At 37.3% G+C, this 24531-nt stretch overlaps 1 protein-coding gene across 4 annotated transcripts in view; it reads right to left on the bottom strand.

Annotated features, from left to right (window-relative positions):
* Positions 1–24531, bottom strand: part of LOC150094550 (beta-hexosaminidase subunit beta-like) — a 364235-nt gene that overhangs the window by 24100 nt on the left and 315604 nt on the right. For all 4 annotated transcript variants that reach the window (XM_090411847.1, XM_090411846.1, XM_090411845.1 and 1 more), the window contains exons 10-11: positions 21882–22077; positions 5292–5382 (exon numbers count right to left, since the gene is read on the bottom strand). In XM_090411847.1, coding sequence (XP_090267973.1) covers positions 5292–5382; positions 21882–22077 — 287 coding nt within the window. The remainder of the gene's footprint in view (positions 1–5291; positions 5383–21881; positions 22078–24531) is intronic.

Genomic DNA, 24531 nt, shown 5'->3' with positions numbered 1-24531 from the left:
ATTCACTTCTATAGTCTGCATGGCCGCTTTTACGTACCACCTTCAGATTTCTATTCATATTTAATGTTTCAATTATACAGATAACCATGCACATGCTTAATAAGCCAGAACCAGATGAATACACAACTTCATGAGCATATCTGTAACAAACATATTTACATAACTTAATCAGTATAGATTCTCACTGTTCCTCCCATCATGATCTAATATCCCTGACTCTTCGAATAAATTTCTCTAGACCATTGGTTCCTAACCGGTGGTACACGTACCCCCGTGGTATGTGCTGGGCCATTCAGGGGTATGCAAAAAATAATCAGTAATGGTGGAAAAACAAGTACAGTAAACAAAATGCAAAATGTTAGTTATGAAACAATAACTGTTAAGTTTGAATCGCTGCTATTTTAAAAACAAGGGGTAGGTACAATTTACAGAAACAGGTTTAAATGGATTACACAAGTGGAAAAAGGTTGGGAACCACTGCTCTAGACTCTTGTTATATACCTCTTACATAAAGCCATTCTTCCCTCATATTCGCTCTACACATCCCCAAAACTTGCTACCATTTTTTTCCCTACACAACCTGTATGCAGAATCATTTGCCATCATAGCCCTTCTGAATCTTGGTAACAGCATAATGATTTTCACTCACTTTTTAACATTCCTTTCTTATTCTTTCTCATACTATATCATTAGTTACATCGTTCGCATCTACCAGAACTACCATCTTGTACTTTCTATTTTAAATTGCATTCCTTAAATTTTTGATTTTAGCATCAAGAAAAATATATGCCTAATACATTTATCTCCAAAACAAGGAAGTACAGTAACTAACTAATAATGTAGTTTGGGGATATAGCATCCACAATAGAGATAAGCCAGCTCAAGCCAGTAGATTTAGGTTAGCTTGCAAGTTAGAATAAGCTAGTTTTAGATGAGATTAGTAATCATGTGCATGATTCAATGGGCTCACATGGACAGATGGGTTTGCTAGTTGTTGAGAATGGACTGAATTCATTTGGTTCCTTGATGTGAGATGATAAAGGAACACCCTTAAGTCAGAATTCCAACCAACTGTTGCAATGGTGCCATTGCAACAGTGGGTTTATCAATGCATGCTTCATGCATTGATAAACCCACTAGAACGGAAGCATTAAGGCAGCTGTTGAGACTATGCACCTGCTACTGCTTGCTATGTTGCACCATTCAGGTGTGACATGTGTGCACCATTCATCTGCAAATGACCTAGGTATTGGTTTGAGTGCTGAGCTTGGAAGAGTAGCCACCATACTGTGATCTAATGAGACTTTTCCTCGGACTTTAAATTTACCTATAAAGTCATATTTAAAGGTACTTCACAGTTATCTACTAGATATAAATAAAGGAGATAACTGAATTTAATAATAGAATAGCTAATGCAACATTCACTACTTCAAGAGAAATGATATGTGACATAAATCATTTTAAATATTAATAAATTTAATTCTTTGAGTGCATGTTATAGAATTACCAAATGCAATTAAAAATAAAGCAATAATGATAGTGAATGTTTTAAACGGGCTGTTCTAGCTATCCTATTTCCATTAAATAAACATCCTAAAGGAGTATCAAATCATACATAACAGATTAAATTTTGAAGGAAATGAATTTCCTGTTGCAGTCAACAATAGCCCAAAATTTGAAAAACAAAACAGTATATTAATGTTTATACATGTATGATACATATTCATTGCTGATAAAATAATTAGAAAAACATGTCAGTTTCTTTTATCTAAATCAGGCATGGCCAACTTCATTCTATACAAGGGCCAATATATGATGAGTGGTAGCGCCACGGGCCACACAATTTTAGACAGAACTTAAAAATAAACTCTGCATTTTTTCAAGGCAATAGTTATATGTATTGATTACTATATTTGTTAAATCATTTTACTACTGGGAGAACAATATAAAATACTTGAAACTGAGTCTCTGAAACTGGTTACTGTAAAATTTTTACCAAGTTTGCACACACACGTTGTTCTTCAAGCTCTTTCATTGTCACTTTGTCACTAATCCAATGAACAGCTTGTGCATGTGCTCACTTTAGTGGATATAACTCAACTAATATTCATAGCAGAATGGGGCAAATGATAGTTTGTTGTCAAAACCTGCTGCTAGTTGTGCTCAGTAGCCACAGCATGCTCTCTGCATCGGCACACTATTTAAAAATGGTGGTCTTTTTTTGAACATGCCTCGTATATAAACAGTTCCTAAAAAAAAGGAAATAAATGTTTATCATCAAGCTATTGACCTATTAATCTCACATTAGTTTTATCTAAAGTAATGGAGAAGGTTCTCAACAGTCAATTTCTTTAACATCTTGAGAGCTGCTGTGTAATTAGTGACCAGCATAATGAATTTTGCCAACCGAGATCTACAAGAGCTGATCTGGCCTACGTCACACAACACTTTTGGACCCATTCCATGGCAAGGTTTGGAGAAACCTGTGATGTTGCCCTTGACATCCCAAGGGCGTCTGGTAGTCTATAACTGAGATCTTAACAAATTACTATCATATGGACTGCCTTCATCCTTGCATAACTGTATTGCTAGTTTTCTCTCAGACTAATCCCTATGTGTAATGGTGGATGATGATGATGATGTTCTTTCTTCAGATTTTCCTGAGACAGGTGTTCCTATATGCTTTAATTTCACCCACCTTATTCCCAGTTTATATAAATGAAGTACTCTCATTGACTGCAAAAAAATTTAACAAGGATAAATGTAGAAAACCCACCACTTGTGCCACTGGCAGTCTTCCCCTTTTCCTGTTGTTCATCTTTTGTTGTGCAACTTTTGTTCATCTGTGCTACCTCCTCTATTTCACCTTGTCAGTAGCATTGTAACATTGCCTATCATAATTTTGCTGATAATAGCACATTCCACTCTTCCTACTCATATGACAAGCCTTGCAGTGCTCAAACATCTTAAGCTTCAAGATCATCTGTAACAAGTACCCTGACCTGCACAGTATTCTTGATCAAGGTGAAAGCAACATAGTCAACTAAAATGCTTCCAAAACAGTTTTCCTTGTTTTCATAAAAAAGATCTCAGATCATCTCCACTATCTTTTAATAATGCTCAGCTCACCAGTTAAGACTAAATCCTTGCACAATTCTATCACTTCTATAGCATCATCAGCCTTCCAAAAAACTTGGCATTCTTTTCCACTCACAATATTTCTCTGCTGAACAGTTACTCTGTAAAATGCTTGATGCTATTCAGAAAAAAGGGCAGTTCAGCTGATTAATGAAACTTCTCTTACAGACTCTTCAACCACTTTCTCACAGAAGATCAGTTTCTACATTGTCTCTCTATACAGATATTTTTATGGTCATTCTTCAGCAGAACTAGTATCCATTATGCCTCCCAATTCTTCTATATCTACAGAAACTCAAACAACAGCTTCTTGAATCTCTTTATAGTCCAACTGCACTCACAGAACATGCTATTCCCAGTCGTCTTTCATTCCTCCCACCTCAATTCTGTGGAACAGAATTGAGGTGGGAGGAATGAAATGCCTCCCACCTCATGAGGAAATGCCTCCCTCGTGAAGCATTTCCTCATGCCGGCCTGGTTGGCCGAGCAGTTAGTATATCTGCTCTCCAGCCACAAGGCTGCAGGTTCGAATCCCGCTGTGGGCATGGATGTTTGTGATTTTCTGTGGAAATACTAGTGGTGGTGGTGGGCGGTAGATGGTGTAGTTGCAGTTAGTTATAGCTGGTGGATTGAGTGGTGGAGACAGAGAGATGTCGAGTAGGTGTCCTCCCTCAATGAGTCTGTGGACTCCCTGGAGGTGTCAACATAATAATAATAATTTCCAAAGGACTACAAATGGCCAACAGTTCAGAAAGAATATCAATAGATCCTCTACTTTTGATCCCACCAACACAGTATTTGTACACTATAAGGTCTTCTGCCTTTCAGGTGTGAGAGAAATATATATAAAAAATTGAATGTGAAAAAAAAAAGAAAAGTATGAAAGATCAAAAGAGGAAGAAAGGATAAGGATTGAATTTTGTATGGAGATTTCATGATAAGAGGAGTAGCTGGAAGAAATATTGTTTCCTCTGGCTAGAAGATTAAAGAGAGAAGTGATGCTTTAAGGATGCAGAGAGGGGAAAGTAAAAGATTGATTATTTTGGCTAGTATACTAATAATTTAGAAGGTGACAAGTGTGGTATGCAGAAGGATCTAAAAGAGGTTGCTGGTATACAACTGAATAAGAAATGTGAGAAAATAAAAATTGTGAGTCTGCTACCAGAGCATGGCAGAGATGAGCTGAGACAAAGGGTTATAATTATGAATCAGTCAGTGTACAGGTTGTATACAGGAGGAATGACATTGACTTCATGGATGTGTGGAATGAGTCTGATAGATGGAAGAATTTATATAAAGGGGATGGTTTGCATTTGAATGGATTTGGAGTTAGGTGTCTTGAGAAATTATTGTTCAATGAGATTTAGAAAATGTAGAGTCGGGGAAACTAGTTTTAAAGATTATCATAAAAAGGTTGGAAAGTGGAATAAATGAGTGAAAAATATGTAAGCAAGTGTGAGGTTTCATCTTGGGATTCACAGACTAAAATCTCTATCTCATGGAGAAGACAAAGGAGTTTAAGATAGGGCCATAATGTAAAAGGCATGGCCTCCCATGATGAGTCTCCTAACTCCATAAAGGCTGTAATAATACAGAAATAGTGATGTGGAAGTTCCAGTGTATAAAGCCCAGATCAACTATGTTTGAACTGAGTAGTAATCTGGTCAACAGGATTTTGAGAGAATGAAGAAACTTAAAGAGGAAACAGGTGAGTAACACAATGATATCAGGCTTGCAAAATGCCATTGAGTATAGACAGTGTGTATAACTCACATACACAGATAGAAGGAGGAGTAATGACGTGGCAAAGTAAAGTTCAGAGGTATTTGCCAGATGGATGCTGATGGCATTTTCCAAGGGAAAGAGACGAGGAGCCATTCCTGGCACTTGTGCAAGAGAATATTTTGCATAGAGAGTGGTGATGAGATAAGGTGATGAGAATGCAGAGAAGTTTGCTCTAGGTACCATAAAACTTCTCTGCATTCTCATCACAAGGTGATGAGAATGCAGAGAAGATTTCCTGTGATGAGTTTCTGATGACTTGGAAGTCTTGTTATAAGAATGGCAATGTTTAATATATAATATTAAACAGAAAATTACATTACTATATATCTTTATTTAATAAAAAGAACAAAAATATTTACACCCCTTACCACAGCGTGGCTAGAATATTTGTACCATCCACATATTCTCCCCACATGCAAACCTCACCTCCAATAACCAGATTTTTTTCATCTTCAGAGCCTGTGGAGAAATATAAATCGATTTAAAATTATAATTTTCTTAAATAAATAAGAAGTCATACTTCTACTCATGTCACATGCATATTTATGCACTAGTAAAACATTTTAATACTTTATCACAATATCACAATACAGCAGGAAAAACTTAACACATTCATGCCAGGCAAAATACAAATTGTGCCATTCTGTACTTGCCAATGTGGTAAGATGTGAAAAATTGTCTCATACTTTTGGTTTTCCATCTGTCAGGTATGTGACAAATTGTTCTGTGCACTTTCTAGAGAAACCAAAGTTATAGAGACTAAACGTCTTTGCTTTCCAATTGCATGACTCACTGATAATTAAGGATAATTCTATAACTGTATTTTTAGGTTTCTTAAGTGTAGGTATACTAAATATTTGTGAATTGTCTTAATACAATAAAGATGATTCACAAATATTAGTTTTACATGAAACTTTTACCCAAAAAACTTGAAACTGGTGTGTCACATTATTATTATTATTACGTAACACCTCCAGGGAGTCCAAAGACTCATTGAGGGAGGGCACCTGCTCTCTGTCTCTACCACTCCACCAACTGTAACTACCTTACTTGGCAATAATGTATATTGCCAAACATGAAAAAATGTGCCTGCCTGCCCAAAGAAGAAGGAACATATTACAAAGTCAAGTGAGCTACCACGAGATGTGCAACACGTGAAACATAGCCTAGCATGAACATGTTAAATAAATATTTAGGCCAATATTGTGCCTAATGTAACTGAAGCATTTTAAAGATTGAAAAACATATAGGAAAGTTATTATCCCTCTTCATAAGGCTGTGATTTAGCCACATCTCAACTACTGTGCAGAGATTTGATCACTTGGGTTTCTTGGGGACCAGGAGGTGGTAGAGAATATTCAGGGATGAATGACTAATCTATGGAATTCTCTAAGTGACAGGTCTGTGGAATTCTCCCTATGAAGATAGGTTGAAGATTTGTGGGTTACAAAGTATAGTTGATAGGTGAAAAAGAGGGGACATGGAAACTTTTCAGATATTAAAGGTGGATAGAAGAAGGAGAGGTGATATGATTGAGACTTAAACTGTTGAGACGTGGTTACAGGGTTTGGACTCCCTGTTATGGAAACTTTTAAGATATTAAAGGTGGATAGAAGAAGGAGAGGTGATATGATTGAGACTTAAACTGTTGAGACGTGGTTACAGGGTTGACACTGGGGAGTTCTTTCATTTGGTTGAACAGCGGGAAGGAGTCATGACAAGGGGCCATCCCTGGAAGTTACAAAAGGAAACTGTGAGAAAGAGGGTGAGGAGTGGTTTCTTTGCACGGAGGATGGTTGAACCATGGAATGCATTCCTGATAGAGTGGTGTTTAAGGAGTGGTATGATAGACTGTGTTTCCTAGGAGGGACCTCCCTCAATGAGTTTTGATATAGACTTGTGTTTCTTAGAAAGGACCTCCCACGATGAGTCTTTTGACTCTATTTGGGCTTGAATAATAATAATAATAATAATTAAAGGAGATTTATAAAGTTGATGCAAAGGAAAGTTTTCAATATATGACAAGTAGTCAGAGAACTAGGGGCCATCTGTGGAAGTTGTGTAAGAGTGTGGTTAGTAGGGATGTGCAGACCAGATTTTTTGCATGGAGAGTGTTGAATGAGTGAAATGGATTGCCAGAATTAGTTGCAAGTTCCGTCACAGTGAATGAGTTTAAGGAGAGGTATGATAGGTTTTTGTGTATATAATAGTTTGGGTCTCCACAATGAGTCTCTGGACTCCATGAAGATACTGTATAGTAATGATTAATGATAAGAATCCTTTCTTTTAAGCTTACACGGTGATCCAAATGCATTTTTGAAAATTATGGAGACAACTACCGTGTTTGAATAAAAACTTTAGTTTAATGTAACTAAAATAAATAAAAGGTAGTTGTCTCCATAATTTTCAAAAATGCATAAGAAATAATGGAAAAAGAAATTTCAAGCAACCAGCTGCCTCTAACTGCACAGAAGGCATAGTAAGAATAAAATTTCCTAGTTCTTATTTTCAATTACTGCTTTGTTTGCTTTTGTTATTATTAACCTTCAAAATGCCTCAGTTACTCTAGGTGAATATTGGATTCAAATCTTTAATTTTACCAGCAGTGTTGTGTTAAAGTATTCAAACTGCTTTTACTAATTCTACACACATCACTTTATTATACACTTCTTCTTCTAGCTTTACAACTCTTTATGGGTTTTAGCTTGCAAAATAATTTTTAGCCATTCTTTTCTTTTCTGTGCAATATTCTTCCAATTCTTAACTTTTTAAGTTGCAAGATCCTTTTGTACATCATCAATCCATCTTTTTCTTGGTCTACCTTTTTTTTCCCCCTTTGTCCTAATAGTTTCTATTCAAATATTTTTTAACTCCTCTATCTTTTCCTTTCTTTCTATATGCCCCAACCATGCTATTCTTTGTGTATTTATATATATCTTACTATATCTTCACCATTAATTAGTTGTTCAAGTTCATTATTTCTTCTAATTCTCCATATTCCATTTTCTTCTTTTATTGGTCCATATATTTTCCTTTCAAAGATTCTCAGTCTATATCTTTTTGTGTTAATGGCCACGTTTCACATCCATATGTTGTTAGCTTTATTATACACTAGTTTATTATAAATAAACTGAGCAGATGTAAATTTGCTTTTTGAAAGCTGCAGATTGCTTAGGTAACCACAAAGAGGATACTTAACCTACAAGAGGATAGCAGTCCTCCCAAGGAAATTTCAAAATATAAATGCACATTTTTACTGATGGAGAGGAAGATATCATCTGCATCAAAAATTATGGGGAAGGAGAAGAATGCAACAGAAATTAGAGCTGAAATGGAGTAACAAATAATTTATGGCAGGCTGATGCATATATTAATCATGTGTATGCATGCAAAGCAATTTCTTTCATTTGTTTTTATATAAATGCTTTTTAAATGCATATCTTGTATTATAACAAGATTATAATAATTTATAGGATATTATAATAAAATTATTGCTGTCCTGGTTGACTTAGTGGTTAACATATTCAATCAACAGGCTGCAGGTTTAATTCCTGCCATGGATATTTATGATAGGTGGCAGATGAATTTCATCACCTGATGTGAGATTACCTCTCTGCTTACTGGAGGCCCGAGGTGGCTCGAACAGTTCCATGTTTGGTTTCTAGAGTACAGTTTCATGGACTAAGTTAAAATAAACATGATAAAAATATTTAAAAAAACTCCTCAGCTTATCAACCATATTAATATACTATAAGTTTACAAACTTTCATGGGTGGGAGACAATAAAAATTATATCATAATAATAATAATCAAGTTAGCTGTATTATTATTATTATTATTATTTAACTCTTCTAGGGTAGGGAGTCAAAGGACCTGACCTGGGAAGATCCTGTCTAGATCACACTAAATATGTATTATCTTGGTTCTAACATATTTACTAAAGATGTACTCCACAACAGGGTGCTTATGGGTCAAAGCTGTATAACTGAGAGGAGACCTCCACATAGTCTTTAAAGGAATGCGGAGAATCGACCGGAGCTTCTGACCTAATGTCCAATCCTCACCTCCTCATGGTGCATCCTGTTAGGTATCTACCTGGATACTGAACGAACAACAATGGGCTGGCAATTTGGGATTTAGCCAACCAAATTGTATTCTTATTGGCTTAAACCGAAACATAAAATGATGGTACAACATGACAGAATTTCATGCTGGCTGGGGTGTCTCCCAGTTAAACAAGACCCGGTTGTTTTCACCAGGGAAAACAGTGAAAAGTCAGCTACTGGAACAAATCCTAAAACACACCCCAACTCAACATCACCAGAGTTCAAGATCAGTACTATCAAAATAAGAAGCCTGAATGGTAAAGAAATGGAGCTAGCTGAGGAATTTAATAGGTACTAGATTGACATAATAGGGGTGACTGAAACAAAAAAGGCAAAAACTGGTTAGATGTTTCTGAGCAATAAATACAGAATGTTATATTCAGGCAATGAAAATCAAGGAAAAAAAAGGAGTAGCTATAGTATTCAACACTAAATACGAGGCTAATCTTCTTGAATGGCAAGCAATATCAAGTAGAGTGATGTGGTAAAAATATCGGAATGGAGAACTAAACAATGAGACTTATTTGTGCATATGGTCTCACATAAGGTTCTATTAAGGTAAAAGTGGAGGAATTTTTTGAGACTTTAGAGAAAGCAACTTCTTTCACTACGCGTTATTCTCGCTTCCAATGCATGGTCCACATGTTACTTAGATGCGACTTCTTGTTAGTACCACTCCCAACTGACCTGTTGCCTAGTCTGCTGCTGGGGGGGGGGGGGGATATATTTTTGACTGCAGCAGCATATGTTCAAGGAGCTGGTTTGCCTGCTTGCAGGATGAAAAATGCCAGATAAACTGGCAGAAAAAACCCTACTGCCCGTGCCCAAGACAGACTACCTTGACTATGCCTGAGGAAGATCCTCAAGTTCCTCACGTCTTTGATTGGAATCGAACCTGGGACACTCCTTCCCCAGACATATGGTTGCGAAGCGCAAAGCCACTAGGCTAACTGTGCAGACACTTTAGAGAAAGCAACTAACACAATGAAAAAGGAATAGCTCAGGACATGGACTGGTTATTACTAATGCAATGTTCTAACATAAATATCTGCACAAATTCACATGGAGAGAAGAGGCAAGGAATAAGAAAAGTCTCATTGACTATGATATTGTTGATAGTGATGTTTTCTCCCTGGTGCAGAAATTTCAATTTCATATTGAAAAGAAGAACATGTAAGAAAGTTTTAAAGTGAATGAAAGTTGAGCAGCTCTCATATGCAAACTGTAGACAAAAATACACAAACATTATTCAAGAAAAAATGAAAGAGTTTGAGAACAGGAACTAAACCTTGGAGCTTCAGTGGCAAGCCCTGAGGAAAACATTGATTGATTGATTGATTCAGCCAGAGAGGCATGTGGTGAGGTTGTCTACAAGGATAGAAAAATCAGAACCCCATGGTGGACATAGCAAGTTAAAGAGGCAGTGAAGGAAAAGAAGACAAATGTAAGAAAGCTAAACACTGTGTAAAACTAGCTAAACAAAAGTCATGGAAAGACTTTGGTAAGAAGATAGAAAATAAATATCAAGAAGGTGACAAGATATTCTGGAGGTTGTTGAAGAAGCTCAGAAATGGAGAAAAGAGTGCTGTAAAAGGAATTAGAGATGATAAAGATGATGTGAAAACTGGAAAAAAGATATACTTGAAGTATGGAGTAATTACTTCAAAAAATTGCTAAATGAAACAAGCAGTGATAACACAGTGGTAAACACTCAACAGGCATGCAGTCAAGAATACATATCCATACTTGAAGTAGAAAAAGCCATCAAAAGGCTAAAATGTGGAAAAGCAGCTGGAGAACATACATGATATTTAACCAGAAATGCTCAAGTATGGAGGTATAAAAGTCTTACAGTGGCTGCACTGCATAGTTCAGAAGGCCTGGACAGAGGATGAATTCCAGATGATATTGGAGTAAAGCTCTCATAATACCCATACATAAAAAGAGAAACAAAACTGAATGTGAGAATTACAGAGGTATTTCTCTACTGAGTGTTTCTGGTAAGATTTATGCAAGTATACTTGAGAAACGATTGAGAAGGATTGTGGAAGTTTGGTGAAGAAGAAGCTGGATTCAGGCCAAATAGAGGCCGTCAGGATCAGATTTTCACTTTACGACAAATAGTTGAGAAATCATGGGAATATAATAGAGATTTGTATTTAAGTTTTGTAGATCTGGAAAAGGCATATGACAAGGTGCCAAGAGAGATGCTATTCAAACACTACAGTCATATGGTGTCAATGGGGCATTATATCAAGCAGTACTTAGTCTTTATTTGAGTTGTAAGCCAGCAGTTAGAATTGAAGGGAGTACAGAAAAATGTTTAATGTTAAATATGGTGTCAGACAAGGTTGTACATTATCCCCTCTGCTATTCATCATCTATATGGATCACATTATGAAGGAAAGTGGTATTAAACCTGATATCAAAATTGGATATGTTAATCTCACTCTTTGATTTATGCAGATGATGTTATACTTAAATAAATCTGCTACAAGTCTGCAAGATTCCTTAGCTAAATTGAATAACTGTTGTAATAGATATGGTATGAAGGTCAGCAATAACAAGACAAAGACAATGAAAATAGGCAGAAGCATTGTGAATGAAGAACGTATAGTAAAACATTTCAGCTACTTTGGCACGATTTTTAGTGAAGATGACAAATTAAATATGGAAATAGACAACAGAATCAACAAAGCTGGTATGGTAAGAAGTCAACTGAATAAATTTATATGGAATAACAGAGAAATTAGTCAAAACTAAATTACCTGTATACAAGACAGTGTTCAAACCATTTTAACTTATGGATCTGAGAGGTGGGTAAGAAATAAAACACTTCATCAAAGACTAGAGCCCACAGATATGAGAGTCCTGAGAAAGATTAGGGGAATGAACAGATGACATCAATGGAAATATATTAAAAATGAGGATATTAGGAAAGAACTTAACATTGTTAGCATCAAGGAATGTGTTAGCAGAAGTAATCTCAGGTGGTATGGTCACTTAAACAGAATGGGAGAGGAAAAATTAGCTAAACAAGTTTTCTCTGCCAGGTTGGCAGGAAAAAGACCCAGAGGAAGACCAAGATATAGGTAGAATGATATGGTAAAAAGTGCGTGCCTTAGAAGATAGAAATATAAGATCTGATAATGTTGGAGTCTTGACAGGTAACAGACTGATTTGGAGGAAAATTGTAAATAGGAAGTTAGTAACGTAAATTTTTCATGTAGTACTATCATATCCTGTACACCCCTTGAGGATACATGTCAGGAATTTGATGATGTACTCCACACCCTGACAGTAACTCATTCTGTAACACCTCATGCCATGAGAAAAGCCTGGAGCTTACATATTTCTTAATCATAACTGTATGAATACAATATGAATAGCTAATATATATAAGCCTTACCACCAGGTATATTTCCTAATCACACGTATTCAGTTTCCATCCCTCCATACACCTGCCACATGCTGCAAAATCTCACTCATATCAATACTCCAAGATTCCCTTATCAACATATAGGTTTTTATCAAATGGTGACATTGTAGAAAGATGGTAAGGGGATCTTGAATTATCAACATGAGTGAGATTTTGCAGCATATGGTAATTGTATGGAAGGGATTTAAGTTTGGGGGAGGGGGAGTTGTCCTTGGAAACTGAAATATAGGTGTGATTACGAAGCATGTAAAGTTCAGGGATCCTCCATTTATTTCTCAGATTAAAGACTACATTCCCTCAATCTGTCCTCAAATGCACATAGTTTATTGGACAGGTATCGTCTTGGTTACCTGCCACCAGATGTTTTTGAATGTCTTCATCTCTAGAACTTAGATGCCCATATCTGAATCCATAAGTATAACTTCCATATTCCTAAAAGTTAATGTCTCTTCAGTATTGCAACGATCTGATATGATAACTTAAGTACCTTAGTTATCGCATAAAATTACTATGGTTTCCCTTAAAAAATTGTATTCTATATAGCTTCACTGACCATTTGCAAATTTCCATTAACATATCACTCTGCTTGCACTGTTTTCAGCTCAAAATGCAGAACTTGGCATTCAGCAAAAGAGAACTCATAATTTCCTCAGTTAAGGATTAAAAATGAACAGTAAAATATAACTAATAAAATGAAAATTGCAATATTTCACAAATTATCGATATGCCCAAAATTGCTACTGTAATAGAAAATACTGTAATTCTTACTGTTGCAAAGCATGGAATAAATACAGGAATCTCTACATATCCAATAATTAGCTGGTCTCCAATACCAAAAGTAATTCATATGTGCATCAGTTATCATATTATTAAAGACATTTGCTATGTAAAACTACTAAATAGCTCTTCAAATTCTGGGAATTATAAACTGCACATTATGGTAAAATCCATTTTTAATTAATCAATATATGTTCTCTAGCAATATTCTTTAATATGTTAAATATAAAATTATTCCTTTTTCTTGACTTTCATGGAGTCAAGACTCATTGTGAGAAGCCAACATAAAGTCTGTTGTATCACTCCTTAAACACATCCACTGTTTGCACTTTCACCACCTTCTCAGGCAATGCATTGCATGCCCCTGACACTTTCCATATCCTTGTATTCATTACTTCCTTTTGCAACCTCCAGGGATGGCCCTTGTTCTACCATATGAAAAATCTCCCTAGTGTTAATCCAATAATAACTCTTCAACTGCTTAAATATCTCAATCACATTCTCCATTTGTCTTCTACTGACCAAAGTCTGCATGCTCTCAGTCTATACTCATAATCAATATTGTACAGTCCTGATATCATTTTTGTTATCCATCTTAGCATCCTCAACAAGGTACTACAAATCTCAGTAACCAGATCTGAGTACAGAAATCAATGTAGCCTAATGAAATCTTTATACAATGGGATTACCACACTTATTTCTCATGTTCAACATTGTAAAAATTCTCTGAGTGTCTCCATAACTTTTGCAATGTCCTCTGAACTTCAAATTTCTATCTACAATCATCCCAAGACTCCACGCTTCTTCCAGCATATCTCCAACAAGTGAGCATGAAGCATCCCATCTGCAGATCCCAAATTTCAAAACCTTACATTTAATTGCATTAAACTGACATTCATTCATTTGCCAACCTTTCCAGCTTATTCAAATCCTCTCAAAGAGCCAAAAGCATCAGCACTATTACTAATAACTCTCCCAAGCTTCACATCATCTGCAAACAACTGAATATCTCCTTATAGTCCCATGACAATATTATTTTGCTAATCTCTAGGGAGTTAGACTCATCATGTGATGCCCCACTCAACCAGCAACATATTATCTATCATAATGAACTTTGAAGTTATAATCCATGCATTGACATTGCACTCTGGCAATGCATTCCACTCACAAACAACTCTTCATGTAAACATGTAAAAAACCTGCCTCCCACACTCTTCTTCACCACATCTTTATGCAATGCTCTTCATAACCAGAGGCCTGATATTACTTTGGTCATTCATCTTTGGATCCTCTCTAATGTTTCCACTTCACAATGAAAAACAGGCAACCAAATCTGAGCATAATAGTCCATGTGTGATCGGACCAATGCCTTAATATAGAGGCACCACCACCACCTTAATCCCTACGTCAATGTACTTTTTATCATAGCAGCAATATGTGCAGTCCTCGCAATACTTGCAATGTGTTCTCAGAACTTTAGTACACAGTTTACCATCACCTCAACATCCCGAATCTCATCCACTACCTGAAGCACAGCTCCACCAATACAAGACAGTATGTATCCTTATTTTTCTGCACCCCAAAGTGTAAGACTTTGCATTTATTAATATTAAAACATCTGTCCAAGCTAAAAGTCCAATCAAAATCTTCCTGTTGAAAATTAACATCAGCAATGTTAATTTTCAACCTCCTGATAATTCTACATAACTTTGCATCATCAGCAAACATTTGAAGATCCCCAGTCAAGCCACATGAAATATCATTAACAAGTAAGTTAAACAGTGTGGCCCAAGAACAGAACCCTGAGGAACACCACTAGTCACCTTCCTTTTCTGAGACACTGCTCCATCATACACAACTTGCTGGCATCTTTCAAAAAACCAATCTTCCATCCATCTATCCAATCTGTTATATAATCCAATCTTCTGCAGCTTATACACCAATGTGTCATCTGGTAATTATCTGGTAATTATCAAATATTGACCAAAGTAATATCAGGCCTCTGGTTATGAAGAGCATTGCATAAAGATGTGGTGAAGAAGAGTGTGGGAGGCAGGTTTTTTACATGTTTACATGAAGAGATGTTTGCGAGTGGAATGCATTGCCAGATAGGAGGAGGCCTTTTTTGTGGATTTAGATCCCGAATCCATTGATCCCTGATCTTGAGATCCCGGTCCCGAGGAGGCGACTGAGTGAGTAATCAATAGAGGCCTGAGTAAGTTTGGATAGTTTGTCGTAAAGTTTTTCAGTGTAGTTTATTTTAAAATGAGTTAAAATTCGGAGTTTACTACTGTACCGTAGGTTCATGCTCGATAAGCAGAGCAGGTAAGACTTTTTAGTTTCTATTTCGTTTTCGTAAGCCTAGCCATGGACAAGTCTTTCGACGATCTCAAATTTTTTTTTTTCAGAGAGAGGAAAAATAGTGTGCGTGTTGCCTAGGTATGATAATGATGAGCTGAGCAGAAGAGCGGTGATATTGAATGGCATAATAGCGAGAATGTGTGACAAGAGAGGACTGGTATATGTGGATGCTTGGAGTGCATTTAAGGAAAGAGAGGAATTGTATGCGAGAGACCGTTTACATTTGAATGAGGAAGGACGTAGGCATCTGGAGAGATTGCTATTCTGAACGAGTCAGTGTGTCCCAGGGAAGATGACAGCAGGGGTGGCCTCTTGTGGGAATGGATACTTGGGAGAAGGGAGACAATGTCAGGTAACACTGAGCCCAGTGGAGTCTAGAAGGGATAATGCTGGGTATAGAAACAATGGCATTTATATGCTTTATACTAATGCCAGGAGTATCCGGAATAAGGGAGAGGAATTGGTGCCGCAGATAGCATCAGCCTGACCAAAAATTATTGCGATCACTGAGACGTGGTTGACAGAAGGGGATATAACAACAGGAATAGAAGTCACTGGGTATAGCATTTTTCGTCAGGATAGGAGAGGAAAGTGTGGTGGTGGGGTACTGCTTATGATAAGTGATGACCTATGTCCTCTAAGAGTGGAGAATTTGGAAGGAAGTGAGACAAATGATTTTGAGAGCGTATGGTGTGAGGTAGAGGTAGGCAAGACAGGATATTTAGTGGGGTGTTGCTACAGACCCAGGAGCACAGAGGATGGGGACCAGGAGATGTTTAGACAGCTAAGTTTGGCAAGTGCAAGAAGAATGATTGTTATGGGAGATTTTAACTTCAGTAGTATAAATTAGAGAGAGGAAGATGCATGTAGCAATAGTGGAATGGAATTTCTAGAATTCTTGAGGAACAAATTTCTTAGGCAACATGTAACAGAGGGAACAAGAGGTTCAAAAGTTTTGGATTTGGTTATAGCATCAGAAGAGTTGATAATAACTGAGTTGATGTCTCTCCCACCAGTTGGAGAGAGTGACCATATGGTATTGACTTGGAAAATGAATAGACATGCAGAAGTATCAAAGAGACAGGAACTTATGTGGAATTATAAGGCAGGTGATTATAATAGTCTTAGACGTCAACTTCAGGAAGTTTCATGGAGGCAGGAATTGGAAGGCCGGGATATCACTAGTGCGTGGGAAATTGTGAAAGAATATTTGTTATCAGCAATGGTAAGTTGTATACCACGAGTGAAGAAGAGGACGCAATTTGGAGTAAAGTGGATGACAAACAATATTAAACAGGAATTGCATGCAAAAAAGAGGCTATGGAAGAGATATAAGGAGACAGGTGAAGAGATGCATGAGGAATATAAGACACAAGGCCAGAAGAGTGACTAGTGTGGTAAGGAAAGCGAAACTGGAATATGAGAGGAGATTGGCCCTAAGATCCAAAAAAAATCCTAGGGAATTTTTTAGCTATGTGGCCAGTAAGAAGAGAAATGACTGTGGAAGAATAATATTGTGGGATAAAAATGGGAATAGAGTGACTGATGCAGAGGACATAGTGGAATTGTTCAATGAACACTTTATTGGAGTATTTCATCCTAGAGGAGTCAGTTTTAATGCTAGAGGGATAGGACTGGTTCGAGGTCTGGAGGTACAGGAGGAGAGTGTGTTTCAGATACTGAGTACTCTGGATGCCAGTAAAGCTGTGGGACTGGATGGTATTTCACCACGAGTTTTGAGAGAATGTGCTAGGGAATTGACAGTGCCTTTGACCTGGCTTTTCAATGAAAGTCTGGCTTTGGCAAAGGTGCCCAGGGAATGGAAGGAAGGTAAGATAGTGCCATTGCATAAGGATGGTAACAGACTGAAAGTGTCTAATTATAGACCAGTCTGTGTGTCATCAGTAGTTGTTAAGATCTTGGAGAAAGTAGTCAGGGACCGTATACAGCATTGGGCAGATGAGGGTAATGTTATCTGTGAGAATCAAAATGATTTTGTGAAAGGACGCTCTTGTTTTAGCAATATGCTAGCCTTTTATAATAAAGTTTCAAGAACATTAGATGAGGGAAAGGCATATACTGCAATTTTCTTAGACTTTGGTGAAGGCATTTGACAGGGTGCCACATGATAAGCTGATATTTAAGTTGCAGCACATGGGTCTGGATGTCAGACCCATGTGCTGCAACTTAAATATCCACTTGTATGGTGGAGCAGTTTCCAGGAGGCAGAGGGTTACAAGTGGGGTACCACAGGGCTCAGTACTAGGACCTATATTGTTTAACCTTTATATCAATGACATAGCCAGTGGATTGCAGGAGGATATTCAGTTGTTTGCAGATGATGCGAAGCTGGGAAGGATTATTAGTAATAGTGCAGATGTGGTAGCCCTGCAAGAGGATCTAAATAAGCTAGATAGATGGGCAAATGAATGGGGGTGTCAGTTTAATGCAGCAAAATGTAAGGTCTTGAGGTTTGGGAAACATTGATGGGATGCTGCATACTCTATGGGAGGAGTTATACTGGAGGAAGTAGGGGAGACAAGAGATCTGGGGTTGATGATTGATAGAAACCTGAAGTTTAGGGGACATATTGCAAAGGTGGTGAAGGTAACACAGAAGTTTGCTGCTATTATGAGAAGGACACTGACCTGCAGAGATAAGAGGGTTATCATTCCGTTGTATAAGTCTCTGATCAGACCACACTTGGACTATTGTTCTCAGATTTGGTCCCCAGGATTTGAAGGGGATAAATTAACTGTGGAAAGGATAAATTAACTGTGGAAAGGATACAAAGACGGATGACAAAGATGGTTTCAGGACTGTACAAGGATAGTTATGAGGATCGGCTGAGAGAATGTGGACTGCAGAGTTTGGTGGATAGAAGGAGGAGAGGTGATATGATTGAGACTTTTAAACTGTTGAGAGGTGGTTACATGGTTGACACTGGGGAGTTCTTTTGCTTGGTTGAACAGCGGGAAGGAGTGATGACAAGAGGCCATCCCTGGAAGTTACGAAAGGAAACTGTGAGCAAGAGGGTAAGGAGTGGTTTCTTTGTGTGGAGGGTGGTTGAGCCGTGGAATGCATTGCCTGATAAGAGTGGTGAGGGCGAGAATGGTCAATGAGTTTAAGGAGTGGTATGATAGACTTGGTGTTTCTTAGATGGAACCTCCCCTCGATGAGTCTTGACAGACTTTATGTCTTAGGAAGGACCTCCCTCGATGAGTCTTTTGACTCCTTGGAGGCCTGAATAATAATAATAATAAATACCTTTGCAAAGTCCAAGAAAATTGCTGCATATGAATCTTCCTTATTTAACCACATTTGTCACCTTATCATAAAATGTAAGCAGATTGTTGAAGCAAGACCTGTCCTTTCACAAATCCATGGTGACCATCATAAAGAATCTTATGTCCATCAACCCAATTCTAAATGCTATTCCTAATTTTTCCAACTTTGACTACAATTGTAGATATACAAACCGGTCTATAATTGGAAACTTCTGTCCTAGAACCATGCTTGTGGAGAGGTATTATTTTACTTTCTTTCCACTCCTTAGAAACCTTCCCCACATAACACTGACAAAGGTTGAACAGTAATGATTCCAGTACTGAACCCTGTGGAATTCCACTTCCTTCCTACTCCTCCATATACAACTATATATCTATCAGAAAACTAGTTAGCAATCCAATGCACTGCCATGATATCGAAACCTGTATGTTGTAACCTTGACATGTGGCACCATGTCAAAGGCTTTTGCAAAACAAAAAGACAGTGTATGCCTTATCCTTATCCGCTGCTCCTGTTACTCTATTACTAGATTACTAACACAAGAGCTCCCCTTAACATGCATACCTGCATAAATAATACTGCCCTGATCTGTCTAATTCTGAACATGAGTTCTTACTACTTTTTCCAAAATCTTAACTACAGAAGAAATTCAAATATACCTAGTTTGATACCTTCATTCTACCACTGTCTTTATGCACATGGTCAGTTCCACAGCACATTCCATTAAAATATGCAGTGAAATTCCATCTAGTCCCCCCCCCCCTCCCTTACTAACATTTAGCATACTCAGTATTTGGAATATATTCTTCATTCACTTCTAACACTTCACCACTCCATATCCTTCTAGGAATAAAGCCTGGTATATCAGGATGGAACACTTTAATAATGTGATTATTAAGTAGCTGAACTGCATTGTCTCATGGGTCACCTGAGTCCCACCTCCATCTAACAAAGTAATCTGTCCACAATAATTTTTCCTTTTTACATTTTGCTACACAGCAAAAAAAACTTCTTGAGCTTTTTCTTAGAATGCAATGCTAATCTTCTCTCATATTCTAATTTTTCTCTTCTTACAATACTAGTCAATTTCCTAGCCAGAGTTTTACATTCCTCATGCAATTATTCTCTCCTCTCTCTTTATTTATCATTCATAATCTCTTTTTCACCTGCAATTCCTGTTTAATTTCTCTAGTCATCTACATAATGTCAAATCACTATCTTCTTCAAAGCCATTGGTGTTATTTCCACTGTGATACTCAAACTCTGAGAGGACACAAGTCATCTCTTATCATGAGTAACAATATACTACCATATTTACCCATCTTGTTCTGCCAAATGCAATAGCCTATGATTTGTATTTGTGTTAGAGCATCCTCCTCAGTTAACCAAATTTTACTGATATCAACAATTTTCGGGGAGACTATGTCAATCAATGCCACAAACTCATTTCTTTTATTTTAACTACTTCTGGCATTTGTATATATAAAAACTTTTGCATTGCTAATATTTGTATACCTATTATTAGTCCCATCATACTCTACCTGGCTCTGCAATACAGTGTACACCCACTCATTTCTCAAGCCACTATCCCCATGAGGCCATTTGTGCTACATTCCACCCTTGTAATTCTAGATTCCCTGCCCTAACACACTGATATGCCAGAAAACAACAGTCTCTCTAAATGCCTGTATCTTTTTGCATTCAAATGTAATCCATCTCTTGCATACAGCTCTTCTACCCTCAAACGTACTCTATGCATTCACATATTTCAGGCCTCTCTTCCTATATGTTATCACTGCACTTCTCCTCCACTCTGTATTATCATACTGGGGCAACACACTCACACTGTCTTCCCTCTAACACATTTCAATAGCTCAATGAATTACTTGGATGTTGAAAAACATGCTCACAAGTAAAGATTAGGAAGCCATTATCCCTCTTTATAAGGCTATGATTTGGCCACGTCTTGACTACTGCATCCAGATTTAGTCATCTGGATTTATTGGGGACCAAAAAGATTCAGAGACGAGTGACCAAAATGGTGACAGGTCTGCAGAAGAAGTTGGGTTACAAACTTTAGCTGATAGGCAGAAAAGAGGGAACATGATAGAAACCAAGAAGATATTAAAGGGGTTTTATAAAATTGATACAAGTGAACATTTTCAATATATGACAAATAGAGAACTAGGGACCATCCGTGGAAGTTGTGTAAGAGTGTGGTTAGTAGGGGTGTGCAGAGTTTTTGTGTGGAGTGGTGAGTGAGTGGAATAGACCGCTAGAATTGGTTGCGAGTTCCCTGACAGTGAATAGATTCAAGGAGAGGTAAGATAGGATTTGTGTGCATGATGGTTGATTTGGGTCTCCCACAATGAGTCTCCAGACTCCATGGAGAAGCTGAAAATAATAATAATATTTCTGTGCACCATCTCTAATACCAATCTCAAATCTCTTGCTACACACAATTCACACTATCTCTCAGTCATTCATACCAATCATTACTATCATCTCCCCTACATTTTGCCCATGCTTCATTGCCACACTGTCCACCTAGCAAGCACTCCTCTGGCACTCTAATCTGCAAATCTGAAATCATAGAATCTCATACACAATACTCCAAGTAGATTCATTCTTTCTTTCTCACTGGCATTTGTTATTCCTGCTTTCAGTCAGTCAGTCTCTCTCTCACCCCTCCCCTCCCACTCTCTCTCCATCTGTTGCTTCCACATTCTCTCTCTTTACTTTCTCCAATTTCCTCTCTTCCCATCTCTCACCTTCTTTTCTACCTTGCTCGCTCATGCTCTTCCTTCATACATACTCATTCTCCTCACACTACAGAAATCATAAAATTTAAGATATACTTGATGTATTTATTAATGAAAAAATGCTTTATATACATAGCACTTAAACACTAATTTTGTATTATGAAAATTTACCACTGATATCTAAACATGTCTTTAACTAGAAAACTTGGTAGGTGTCTATGTTACCATTAAAATTGCGAGGATCCACCATGTAATACTTTTTCCAGTCTTGACCATATGAAATATAATTGAGGTACCAGGGAGCAGAAAGGACAATGGTATAACCTTGTTGTGCAATAGGAACAATATATTCTTCCCATTTTCTGAAGAATCTGGCAAGCGAAGTATCTTTCCAAACTTCAACCACTGCATCATTGTTTGCCTATAAATTAAAAAAAAAAAAATGCTGCAGTGTTCTGTAAGAATGGGCAAATCATTTATAACAGTGTCTAAAGTAATTCAGGTTAGTACGTGATCAATTACAAACTACTTCCTTAATAATTATAACATCTTATTTTATTATTATTAATCTAATTAATTAATTAATACTAAGGAAACACAGAAGTTTATTCTCTAGGCCTACTTTAGTTTTCCCAATATTCCTTCTGAAGACTTATAGCGATGATAATCTCATTCTTTTCCTTCTATGATATATACATATACAATCTGTTCATGATAATGTTATTTTCGACCACTGAATATTATACAAGGAAACATATAAAACTGGGTTTTAATTGGTTGGAGATTTATACAGAAATGTAGCCTACTAGTTTTGCCGACTTGACTGTTGGCCTCGTCTGGGCACACAAAAAGCAACAAAACAGAACAGAAACAAGCTAAAGTATCAGGTTAAAACATAAACGAATGCTAACAATTAGATATAGTTTAATCGTAGAAAGTTTTTTACCTTGGATATAATATACATTAAAGATACCAAGCTATTATATATATATATATATATGTATATATATAAACTTGGTTTTAATCCTATTTCCCAAGTAAGCAAACAGACAAGTAAATCAAGTTTGCACCTGCACGTAGTGCAAGTCTGAGGCAACTGGTGGTAAAGGAGGAATAAGCTCTGATCACTATTCTTAGTATTTCTACATCTATCTCTCATCCTGAGATTTTTATTTAATAAGGTCAAAGCACCTTATGGCAACTTGTTTTGGTAAAATTTATAAGCTCTGTATTACTTAAACCTTGGTATTTCTTAGCCTGGCTCCCACTGATGAGACCATAATAAAGGTCGAAACCGGTCTGGGTAGTGGCCCTTGCCTTTAATGCACAGCATCATACATCTCTGCAAGGAGATGTGATTTGCATTAGGGGTAAATACTAAGAATATTGATCAGAGCTTATTCCTTCTTTACCACGAGTTGCCTCAGACTTGCACTACATGTGGAGTCGCCCAGACATGACTTACTTGTCTGTTTGCTTACTTGGAAAATAGGATTAAAACCAAGTTTATATATATATATGTTAAAGATACCAAGCTATTTTAAACTTGGTTTTACTCCATTTCCCAAGTAAGCAAACAGACTTGGGAATTGGAGTAAAACCAGGTTTAAAATAGCTTGGTATCTTTAACATATACAGGGTGTTCGGGATAAATTTGACAGTTTCGTAAGGAAAAAGAAAATCTTCTTTGTATCTATTAAATTTAATGAATTGACAAAAAAACATTACAGACAGAGTTAATTACAATACTATCAACAAGATTTACTCAAAATAACCACCATTAGCATCGATCACAGCTTCAATTCTGCTTCGGAACCTCGAACAAGCTGATGTTACAGTCTCCCTGGGAAGGGCCGCAAAAACTGTTTTAATTTTATCCATTAACTGGGCTTTTGTATTACTGGAAGTGTGATTGGTGTCTTTTTCAACTGCGCCCCATACAAAATAATCCATGGGGTTAAGGTCTGGGGAGTTTGGAGGCCAAACATTTGGACTGGTGAAGTCGTAGAAATTTTCAGACAACCATTTTTGACTTTTCCCAGAGGTGTGGCAAGGGGCCGAATCCTGCTGCCATACATACGGCCTACCATTGGCTACCCTTGTTATCCAGGGCTTGACTACAGTTAGCAACTCCACGAACAAAGCCCGAATTCCAATGCCAGGGTTCTTCAACACCTGTTCCTGCAGATTTGCGAGGAATTCTGCTGTACGAACGCAATCAGATCGTCTGCTAGGGATCTTTCTTCTTGCTACATCCTCGTAGTCACCATTGCAAGTCTCTAGTTCATGCCTGATTGTTTTTACTGTATTCAGGGAGCATTGGGCAGCAGTCGTAATATCCTTATTTTGATGGCGGGCACGAATCATCATGATACAAGTTATTCTCTTCCATGATTCAGGTGGGTTCCAGCTATCCATCCTTTCTGACATCTTGTATATGAATGAAGAAGGGTCCAAACTTTTAAATGAAAAGAAGTGTGTGTTAATACATGTAACTTACGGAAAAATATAATTAATTATAAATATGTCAAATTTATCCCGAACACCCTGTATATATAATTTAATCCTTTATTCAAGTGTAAGCAGACAAAGTTTGCGCCTGAAGTATTTTCAGGACCAGGGAAATTCGTGGTAAAGGTGGTATAAGTTCTCATCACTTGCTTAGTATCTCCCATAATGCAAAGCACATCTCCTTGCGGACATGTATAATGTTATGCATTAAGGGAAGGGCCACTACCCAGACTGGTTTCAACTTTTATTGAAGTGCTGTTTAAGTAAAGACTTCTCTAAAAATTAGGCAGCCCCCCAGACTATTCCCTACGAGTAACTGAAGGACTGTCCAACTCAGCGTTGGCTCTACCCAGTGGTAGGGTCA

The sequence above is a fragment of the Typopeltis vanoorti genome, chromosome 22 (genome assembly GCF_054136105.1).
Source record: "Typopeltis vanoorti isolate ZY-2024b chromosome 22, IOZ_Tvanoo_1.0, whole genome shotgun sequence".
NCBI classification, from domain to species: Eukaryota; Metazoa; Arthropoda; class Arachnida; order Uropygi; family Thelyphonidae; genus Typopeltis; species Typopeltis vanoorti.
The sequence above is the reverse complement of the archived record's forward strand: the minus strand, read 5'-3'. Positions and strand labels throughout refer to the sequence as shown.